The sequence below is a fragment of the Vigna radiata genome, chromosome 4, assembly GCF_000741045.1.
Source record: "Vigna radiata var. radiata cultivar VC1973A chromosome 4, Vradiata_ver6, whole genome shotgun sequence".
Classification (NCBI taxonomy): Eukaryota; Viridiplantae; Streptophyta; class Magnoliopsida; order Fabales; family Fabaceae; genus Vigna; species Vigna radiata.
In genome coordinates, this window is record NC_028354.1 from 15,186,866 (window position 1) to 15,198,073 (window position 11,208).

The following is an 11,208-nucleotide window of genomic DNA, read 5'->3' on the forward strand; positions in this document are numbered from 1 at the left end:
GAGCGCCTAGTTGGAGTATGTAACCACTACCAGTTTTATTCAAATAGCGAGGGTGTGCACTCTGCGAGTTCTTGGGGAAGTTGGGTCATTGTCTAGTCTTTCGCATAGCGAATTAGGGCGTTATGCGAGGGGTTGAGGTCTGGTACTTCTGCAAGTTTATTCGCACAACGAGATGGGTCGCTGTCTAAGAGACTTTTGGATTCGCTCTGCGAGTTGTGTGCGTTGAGCGAATGGTCTAAGTTTTAATTCTTTCTTTGTTTCTTTGCCTTGATTTGATTTAAAGGAAGAGTTAAATGCATTGTGAAGTATGATGGAGTGTGTATTATGTATATAATGGAGTTAAATTTCCAAGTAAAAGTATGTGGATTCAAAAGGGTGAATGTAAGTTTCAATGTAGAATCTCTCAGTGAGATTCAAGTTTGTTTAGAATGAATGCAGGAGCTCAGTCTTGAGAGTTAACCTGAAACTCCAACGGCCCTTCATTCTCACTTAGAGAAGATTGATCCATATCATGAGGAGTAGCAGGAGGTCTTAGTCTTGAAGGCTTTTAATATGCTCCAAGGCATGGTACAGACTAACCATGTGAGTGTGGTAGGGTGAAACCCGTTGACAATGGCTTTGCAAAGCAGTAGAGGTTACCACAAGTGCACAACCCGCCATAGCTCGTCAATCATTTTAAGTCCGGACAGTCAAGTCTAGGTCATAACATGCTAGGATGTTTGAACTAATTTATCTTGCTTGATTAATCAGTTGTATCTTATATGATATTTAATTGTATGAATTCTTTATATCTAGCTTACCCTTTTTGTTTGTGATTGTATTTTGTATGTGTGGTGTTTCTCTTTTGCAATGATCGTCCAGTGAATATTAGCAAAGGAAAATGAGATGTCTCTGGAGCAGGCTTTGAAAGACGAGGATGCAGCCGCTTAGTTTAGTTATAATGTTTATTTTGGTGTATAGTTTTGAAATACTCTATCATATAAAGTTTTAAATTTTATGATTATTTTAGATGACTATAAAGTTAATATTTTATTTACTAATTTATAACGGTTATATCTTATTATTTTGTGACTACTATTATATGATTTATGACTATATTTTGAGAGGTTACATAATTTGTCCCACTCCCACTAATTTTGGTAAGTTCACACTTAAAATTTGGGGTTGTATTTTGTTATCGTCCCACTAATTTCAACTTCATCTCCTATTATTAATTATTAATTTACGATCGGAGAAAAACGTTGGTGGATACTAATCATGTACAATTCCGAAACGTGGCCACGCTTCACCACACATTTTTTTCTATTTATTTTTTGGAGACAGCATTGCATTGTGTCATGTATGCATCAATAATAAAACCTTCTTTTATTATATTTGTTTATTTCATTACCCTACCATTATTGTGGGATGGTCACTGTTGAATTGCAACTCTTTCTCTCCTGATTTTTGTTATTTTTATGAATTATTTGGTTAGTGGTAATGCAAGTTGATCCATTCTTTATACAATCTGAATATTAAATGTGAACATGAATATCAATATAATAAAGATGTTTCTATTTTTCACACTCATTTATAAGCATGCCGATATATAAATGCTAAGTTTGGACTTCTTCATACTGATGTTCATAAAATCAGTCAAGAGCTATAAGGTCAAAAATCCATTTATATAATTTGTAGAGGAAAATAAATTGCATCAAATTTTAAAAGACTAAAAATTAATTACTATTCAATATCATAATCCATTATCTCGTTGATTATATTATTAAAAAAGAGTGTCATATTATAAATAAAAATTATAATAAAAATAATAATATTATAATATTTTTTTTTTACACTTTTCAGAAGTCTAGACAAGTACATGTTTGCTCCAATATAGACTGTGTTTATGACAGCCAAATTTGGAGACTGGTTTTGCACATTTCTGATTTTCCTATTCAACTTACCTAAACTAATCCAGAAAATAAATATAAAATGTGAGGTAATGAACTAAGTCAGCATGAATTGGTAGGTCCTTTGTTTTCACTCTATGATCTAAAGCTGAAGCCACCATCAATACTAAATTAAGAGATATGTTGAAAAGTCAACTGCGTGGGGAGAAGAAATCATGTACAACATGATGTTGCTGTCCTTTTCGATCCATGAAATTGCGCTTCTGAGCAACTAAAAGGTGGCCTTTTTACTTCTGGTGGTTGAGGGAGTTTCTTTTCAGATTGAAAGGTTTGAATAAAACAATGGGAGAGTTGAATAACTAGGAGTTGAAGACAATGGATGAATATTAAAGGAAATGATAAAGACAGAAAGTCATTGTGTGTCTAGAACTAGGACTTTCGAAAAGAAGTTTGATAGAGAGAGAGGATAGCATGATACATATAGCAGTTGGCAACAGCAAGAAAGATAACAACCCAGAGAGCATTTTTCAAATAAATTCTGTTCCTTTTTGCTATCAAGTCAACTGGCCTCGAAAGGTCGTATTTTTCCAATTGGGGTTCTGGGATTGAAGTGGAGATGATGTTGGTTTAAGGGCTTTCAACCTATTTGGTGAAATGAAGGGTGTTCTTTCCATCAGCTTCTTGTTTTGTTGCTTCCTGCTGCTCTTGGATTCTTCAATTTCACTCCCTCTCTGCGTTGATTCCAGTGAGTTTTCATCTCTCTTTTCGTTTGTTTTTGGCCTTTATTTTTGTGTTATCCAATGTTTTGGTCTATGGATTTCCAACCCGTTTAGTTACTTTTCCTCATCGTTTGTTTCTTGTAGGAGCACCCTTGACCCTGAACAAGACACTTGAGTTTTGTCCTTACAATGGAAGCTCATGTTGCAACTCCACAGAAGATGCACAGATACAGAAGCAATTCCAAGTGAACAACGTATCTGATTCTGCCTGTGCCTCAGTTTTGAAATCAATACTCTGTGCGGTAAGATTTTGTTATTTTCCCAGAACTTTGTATTTATATAAAGACCCAGAAAGTTGTCTTTTTCTCTTTGCTCTTAAATTGGAGAATACTTTCAACTTCTTTCACGTTTGATACGTGGCATCAAGCAGCAATCTAGAGTTAATGAATATTGATCTTGACGTTTGGAATTTGGGTTCGAACAATGACATTAGCTTAACTTTGATATGGATCGAAACGAAAATCAACCCATCACATATCATTTCAGAACACCCATATTTCAGGTCATAAATATCTCGCTTATAAATTGATGTTTGAGGCTCAATAACCATATTTTCATGGATGGAACTTTTTAATAAACTTAAAGATCTAAACTTTTTTAATCAAATTTCATGTATGGAAAGTGGGTAGTTTATATAGTTCTCTTGAAGCTGTAATTATCTTATCAAGATAAGCTTTTTTATTCGTGATAATAACTTCTAAAAGCAGGAATAAATAAACAAAAAACAAAGCATCCATGTTGAGTTCTGCCTTGGATTAATTTCTTTGATACCCTTTGTTGGTAGAGATGCGACCCATTTTCAGCGGAGCTATTTACTGTTCAATCCTCAGCTAGATCAGTTCCTGTGCTTTGCAATTCCACTGTCCCAGCAAATTCTTCTCAGTCAAAGACACAAGTGGAAGATTTCTGTTCTGAAGTATGGAACACATGCAAAGATGTACCCATAGTGAATTCTCCATTTTCCCCTTCATTACAAGGTCAAGCAGGAGCACCAGCTCACACAAATGCTACCAAACTCACTGATTTATGGCAGTCCAAAACAGACTTCTGCACTTCCTTTGGTGGATCATCTGATAATTCATCAGTGTGCTTTGAAGGAGAACCTGTTTCACTGAATAAAACTGAGACCTCTATAACTCCCCCTCATGGCTTGTGCCTCGAGAAAATTGGTAATGGATCTTATCTCAACATGGTGGCTCATCCTGATGGCTCTAACCGGGCTTTCTTCTCTGACCAAAGGGGCAAGGTTTGGCTGGCAATACTTCCGGAAGAGGGATCAGGAAGAACATACGAGCTTGATGAATCAAGTCCTTTTGTTGATCTAACTGATCAAGTTTACTTTGATACTCAATTTGGAATGATGGGCATGGCGTTTCATCCAGATTTTGCTAAAAATGGACGATTCTTTGCTTCATTTACATGTGATAAGTCCAAGTGGTCAGGATGTAATGGAAGATGTTCTTGTAATTCAGATGTTAATTGTGACCCATCGAAGTTAGAAACTGATCCTGGTGTCCAGCCGTGCCAGTATCAAACTGTTATTGCAGAGTATTCTGCTAATAGCACTGGATCTCAGCCTTCCTCGGTACACATCTCTTCACACATAGAAAACTAGTTCTCCTAAAGAGTTTTCAATGAATATACACCTTGGTGTTCATGTTTTTCAGGTGGAAAGTGCTAAACCAACTGAGGTGAGAAGAATATTTACCATGGGGCTTCCGTTTTCATCTCAACATGGTGGTCAAATACTCTTTGGACCCGATGATGGATATTTATACTTAATGATGGGATATGGAGGAGGTGTAGGTGATCCTTACAACTTTGCACAAAACAAGAAATCATTGCTTGGAAAGATTATGAGGTTTGATATCGACAACATCCCGAGTGAGTAGTGCTCGTGAATGATACGAGAAGATTTTATTTTTGGAATACAACTATGCACTTATGCTCAAGATACACCTTCTCACACACTCATGTAACGTGTATACTTTTTGTTACTGTTGGATTTGATGTCTAAGTATCTGTGTTTAATATTCAGGTGCAGCAGAAATTACCAAACTTGGACTTTGGGGTAACTATTCCATTCCAAATGACAATCCATTTAGCGAAGATAATGATCTGCAGCCTGAAATATGGGCCTTAGGAATGAGGAATCCTTGGCGCTGCAGTTTTGATGCAGAAAGACCTTCCTACTTCTTGTGTGCAGATGTTGGACAGGTTTGTGAAATGAGTATCTGAAAATAATTTTGTGGCGTGTTCCATCATGCAACCACTTTATACATCATCAGGACCTTGTGAATAGCCATGACCAAAATGTGCAGTTCTTAAGTTAGATACATAGGTGCCAATTTTTTCCGTTATAGAGAAACTTGAGATATTCTTTTCTCTAAATTTTGATCCTTGATCATCTTGATTATTAAAACTGTAAAAATACAAGTAACAATCACCAACCTGACGTGTACTATCTTTCAATCATATCAAGCATAGCACCATAAAACAGGCTCATCATCAATATATGTTCTGTGCAATAATTGCAGAACTGTTAACATTAAACTCTATTATATTCTTAGCATTCTGAGTTTCATAATTGATTTTCAGGATCTTTATGAGGAGGTGGATCTCATCACAAAGGGTGGAAACTATGGATGGCGTGTATACGAGGGCCCGTATCTGTACAACCCTCCACAATCACCCGGAGGAAATACTTCCGTAAATTCCATAAATCCAATTTTCCCTGTAATGGGATACCACCATTCTGAGTTAAACAAGAATGAAGGATCAGCATCCATCACTGGAGGATATGTCTATCGATCTACCACTGATCCTTGCATGACCGGAAGGTGAATAAGCTTCTTCCAAATAGTGCAGTTTGTCGAATATATGATATTATGATTTTGTCTGAGGTTTTAGAAAATAATCCATGACACAACTTCAGTAGACCTATGCAGCAGGAACATTGCTTACTGTTGAATGAATGAATGAATTTCAGGTACTTGTATGGAGATCTATACGCAGGTGCAATTTGGGCAGCCACAGAGAACCCAGAAAACAGTGGAAATTTCAGCAGCAGCAGAATTCCCTTCAGTTGTGCACATGATTCTCCTATACAGTGTCAGTCTACACCTGGAAACTCCCTTCCTGCTTTAGGCTACATTTTTTCATTTGGTGAAGACAACAACAAAGATGTTTATGTCCTTGCAAGCACTGGTGTCTACCGAGTTGTTCGGCCAAGTCGTTGCAGTTATGCTTGCTCGCAGGAAAAGGCCACAACCACCACAACATCAACTCCTTCTCCTTCTCCTTCCCATGCTTCACGTTGGAGTCTCCTCCCTCAGTATCTGCTTTTGCAATGTTCATTTTTGTTGTTGATTTTGTTCCATTTTATGTAGGGTGATGTCATGATGATCATTGTACATTATGTAGGAGTGCAGATTTTAAGAGGATGTTTGCAATTTCTTCTGGCTTTTCTTCATTTGGGTTTCCTTGCTTTCGCTTTAATAAATGAGATAACTGAGCTCAGCTATTGATCGAGTTAGGGAATGCTTTGTTCCACTTTTCTAATTTATTATTAAAATTGTCACATCTTCAAAGAAAGTATATAAGATATTACACTAAACAAAAAATGTAACAGGTGTTTAAAACAAATCAAGGAAAACATAATAAACTTTCTATTCTGTAACTCGGCTCCATCATTCTCTACTCTCATCATTAAAGTGATGATGGCTGATAAGAAGAAACAAAATATACTTTATGTTGCTTATTTAAACTATATTTTCTCTATAATTAGCTAGAAGTAAACCATATGGTGTATGAACCATTTTGGTAATTATTGTAAGGGTTAAATATGTGTTTAGTTCCTAAACTATTAAACGATTTTGTTTTTAGTCCCTTTTTTAAATTAAAATAGACTTTGGTCCTTCTTCTTAAGAAAATTACAAATTTCGTTCCCAAAACTAACGACATTAAAGAAAAGCTGATGTGGCTAACGTCTCGGATCCACGTGACATCTTTCCATTTCAACCTTTGCCACGCTACAAACGCACAATTACACTTGAATCCACAAAATCTGCCACACCCCCCTTTCTCATTTGCCCTTTCGCCTCTGTGTAAGCCAAATCGAACTCAACAAGGTGATCTCGAACTTGTGTAGCATCATCCTCGAAACCTCTACGTGCAGAGGCGTAATATGAAATAGTGTATTGAAGCAAATTAACTGTGAGATGTTGGAAGCGTCACACCATCTTACCTAACTTGTCTTTTCTTATCAATTGCATTTTTACCGAGTCTTTCTCGCATTTCAAGTTTGAATTTTTCTTATTTGCATGTTCAATCTTTAGGGTTTATTGAAGATTGTCTCCCAAGTTCAATCTTTAATTGCAATGGTTAAAAACAGTAGAATATTAATGTAAGAGAAATTGACTTGCAACTGTTAAATTAATTTTTTAGCATTTCTGTAGAAGAAAGTTATAAACTAGTGGGCATTTTACATAAATCTGGAACCGAAGAGATTGTTCTTGTTAACTACACAAAGCACAACTTGTTCACACTCTGTTTGTGAAAGGATAACTCTCTGCTTTTATTCAATTGAAAGAGCACGACATTTTATAAGCCTTTACATTCACAAGATAAAAAACTGAATCTGTGGAAATGGCTAAAAAGTAGTCACGTACACCTAAATTATAGGTAACAGACTTAAACTAGTTCAACCCTTAGAAATAGGGCTTTATTTAAAAAAAAAAAAACAAATAATAATCCAACAATCCCTCCCTTAAGCTCTAGCTTATAGTAGTAATATCAACTACTCCAAGCATTTGTCGAAGTTTCTCAAATTGTTCAAGCTTCACCGCCTTAGTCATTATATCTGCCACCTATTCCTGAGTATTGCAATACTTCAATTGAACAACATGATCATTTACGATATCTCTAAGAAAGTGAAATTTTACTGCAATGTGCTTACTACGTCCATGAAAGACAAGATTTTTGGAAAGCTGAATAGTAGAGTTGTTATCGCATAGAATTGTGATTGGTTCCTTTCTTTCGATCCCAATATGTTCTAAAATTCTGCGAAGCCAAATATATTGACAAGCACATGCTGCTGCAACTATATATTCTGCCTCTGTAGTTGATAAGCTAACTACTGACTGCTTTTTCGAAGCCCGTGATACAACCCCTGATCCTATTATGAATACTGCATCAGAAGTGCTTCGTCTATCATCCAAATCCCCAGCTTAGTTGTTGTCACTATAGGCTATGATTTCATTTTTTCCTCCCTTTTGGTATAAAATACCGTACTCAATGGTACCTTTTACATACCTCAGAATACGCTTTGTGGCAGCCACATGTGATGCCTTTGGAGTAGCCATGTACTTGCTAATTAGACTTACTCCGAACATTAGATCTGGTCGAGTGGTAGTTAGGAACATGAGACTGCCAACAACTTGTTTAAATTTGGTGGCATCAACTAATGTTCCTTCATCATCTTTGGATAGTACAGTGCCTGACACAATTGGATTGCAAACAGGATTGCATTCGGACATGTTGAACCGAGCTAACATCTCACGGGCATAACGTCTTTGGCAAATGAAAATTCCTATATCACTTTGTATAACTTCAATTCCTAGGAAGTACCTCATTCTTCCCAAATCCGTCATGTCAAATTCTAATTGCATCAAACACTTGAAGTCCTCACACATTTGATGACTATTGCTAGTAAAAATTATGTCATCAACATATAAGCTAACAATTAGACTATTACCATCAAACCTTTTAATGAACAAGGTGTGCTCACTAGAGCACCAATCAAAGTGTTCTTTTGCAAAATATGCTTCAATCCTACTATACCAAGCTCGTGGAGCTTGCTTAAGCCCATAAAGAGCTTTCTTGAGACGATACACTTGATTTTCTCTACCCCTTTTGTTAAACCCTTCAGGTTGCTGGACAAACACCTCTTCTTGAAGTTCACCATGTAAAAATGCACTTTTTACATCAAGCTGGAAGACTTCCCATGTTCCTTGGGCTGCCAAGGCTAATAAGACTCTCACTGTATCAAGTCGAGCGACTGGGGCAAAAACTTCAGTATAATCGATTCCGAATCTTTGAGCGTAACCTTTAGTAACCAATCTGGCCTTGTATTTCTCTATCAGACCTCTTTCATTGAGTTTGGTCTTAAATATCCACTTCACACCGATAGGTGTAACTTCTTTTGGAAGATCTACGAGTTCCCAAGTGTTATTTCTTTCTATTGCTTCAATTTCAGCGTTCATTGCATCTCTCCAATTTGGATTTGTATGAGCTTCTTCGAATGAGAGAGGATCTTCAAACTCGTACATCATCATGGCTTGTAAGCTCTCTTCTTCTGCTATCGAAAGGTTTGTTTCATAATCGGTCATCCATGCAAGTGGTCGCCTCTGTCTTGTTGCCCTCCCTTGAGTCGAATGATGATGAGATTCTGAGTCTGAATCAGAACTAATTAGTGGGTTTGAACTGGTGTCATGATTGACTGGTTCGTGTGGGAAAGAGTCTATTGGTGTCTCTTCTAGGACTGGGGCTTCACTTTCTCGAGTATCATCCTTTGAATTGCCATGCCAATTCCAGCTTTTGTCCTCCTCAAACACTATATCCCTGCTTATGATGAATTTATTGTTAGCAGGATTGTATAGTTTGTAAGCTTTTGATTCTTCACTTATCCCCAAGAGTATAGACGACTAACTTTTATCATCTAATTTGTTGCGCTTCTGATCTGGAATATGAACGTGACCAATGCAACCAAATATTCGAAAGTAGCCAACATGTGGTTTGACTCCACTCCAAAGTGCTTTCGATGTTTGGTGATTTATTGTCGATGATGGACTTAGGTTTTGGACATGAACGCACCACTGGAAAACATCAGGCCAGTATGACTTTGGAACACATTTCTCATGTAAGACTACTCGAACCGCATTCAAGATAGTGCAATTCTTTCTTTCTACAACTTCGTTTTGTTGTGGAGTGTAAGTTGTGGTCTTTTGTCTTGAAATCCCTTGATGATTGCAGTAATTTTCAAATTCCTCAGAGGTAAATTCACCACCTCTATCAGTTCTTAGACAAATAATGGAAGCGTTGGCTTCTTTTTCCACACGGGCTTTAAAGCTTTTGAATGCACTAAATGTTTCAGATTTTGCATGTAGAAAGTAAACCCATGCTTTACGAGAGTAATCATTAATGAAACTTAGAATGTACTTCTTGTTGCTGTGAGACGAGGGTGAAATGGGACCACACGCATCAGCGTGAATTAATTGGAGTTTCTTCGACGCTCTCCAAGGACTTTGTCTTGGTATGGTGTCCCTATGTTGTTTTCCAGTGAGACACGAGGTGCATGTTTCTTTGGACGCCTTTAGAGGTGGGAGGTCGGTTACCAAATGTTTGTTGGCAAGTGTGCAAAGTCCTTGAAAGTTCAGATGCGCAAACCTTTTATGCCAAAGTTGTAATTCTCGTTCAAAAGATTCATCTACATGAAGACATTGTGATTCACGGGGGTTCATTGAGGATGTTAAATAAAACATCCTATTTCCTTTCATGCTAGAATGAAGAAGTAATCCGCGATCTAGATGGAAAATTTTACAGGTGTCATTTTGAATCAATACAGCCAAACTTTTCTCTTGGAGTTGCCCTAAACTTAGAAGATTGGTTCTAAGTTCTGGAACATAATATACATCTGTGATGATATGTGAGCAGCCATTAATACAAACTCGAATGTCTCCTTTTGCTTTTACTGCCATAGTGTTGTCATTACCAAGCTTGACGGTCTTGCATAGTCCCTATTCGTGTATCTTGGTAAACCATTATTTATTTCCGGTCATATGGTTACTGCAACCAGAATCAAGAAACCAGTCTTCTTGCTGCACATGATTTGTTTCTTCATATGCTACCAATAAAATTTCATCTTCTACCCTTGATGATTCCTCATACATTGCATAATATGCTTGTTTTTCAAGCTGTGGGCACTCATATTGGAAGTGTCCAAGTTTGTGACACCGAAAACACTCCATAAGTGCTTTATTAAATGATTGTCTTCCACGACCACATCCACCAACTCCTCGGTTGTATCCGCCACCTCCTTGGCTATATCTGCCACCACCTCCTCGGTTGTATCCTATTTCTGATCTACTATCATGAGAAATTTTCAGCACTTGTTCATCGGGTTGTGAGTCCTGCATTCTCTGCTCATGAACCAGTAAGCTTCCATGGAGTTCATCACGACTTAGTCTCAAGTCATTAGATTCTTCTATTGAACACACAACATAATTGAATTTTGGGGTAAGTGATCTAAGTATTTTGCTAACCACAGTACTTGAGTCCATCACCTCTCCATTCGACTTCATCTTGTTGACAATATTGAGAGTACGTCCCAGATATTAATCAATGGTTTCAGTATCTTTCATAGTGAGTAATTCAAACTCACGTCTCAAGGCTTGAAGCTGTACTCGCTTGACCCTGATTGAGCCTTGGAATTTTTGTTGCATGGATTGCCAAATATTCTTGGACGTACTCTTTCCAGAATG

General features: G+C 37.2%; 1 protein-coding gene across 1 annotated transcript; it reads left to right on the forward strand.

The window, feature by feature from the left end:
• Positions 1 to 2,543: 2,543 nt before the first annotated feature.
• Positions 2,544 to 6,203, forward strand: LOC106759454 (HIPL1 protein). Its single transcript, XM_014642631.2, has 7 exons — positions 2,544 to 2,634; positions 2,753 to 2,910; positions 3,453 to 4,253; positions 4,336 to 4,552; positions 4,707 to 4,885; positions 5,267 to 5,508; positions 5,658 to 6,203. The coding sequence occupies exons 1-7, from the start codon at positions 2,544 to 2,546 to the stop codon at positions 6,055 to 6,057; spliced, it is 2,088 nt and encodes a 695-aa protein (XP_014498117.1). The 3' UTR covers positions 6,058 to 6,203.
• Positions 6,204 to 11,208: the final 5,005 nt, after the last annotated feature.

Excerpts from the sequence above, each read along its gene's own strand:
- LOC106759454 (XM_014642631.2), top strand. The coding sequence starts at position 2,544 with ATGAAGGGTGTTCTTTCCATCAGCTTCTTGTTTTGTTGCTTCCTGCTG. Across the intron at positions 4,553-4,706 it reads TGATATCGACAACATCCCGA|GTGCAGCAGAAATTACCAAA; the intron begins GTGAGTAGTGCT and ends TTTAATATTCAG. Across the intron at positions 4,886-5,266 it reads TGTGTGCAGATGTTGGACAG|GATCTTTATGAGGAGGTGGA; the intron begins GTTTGTGAAATG and ends ATTGATTTTCAG.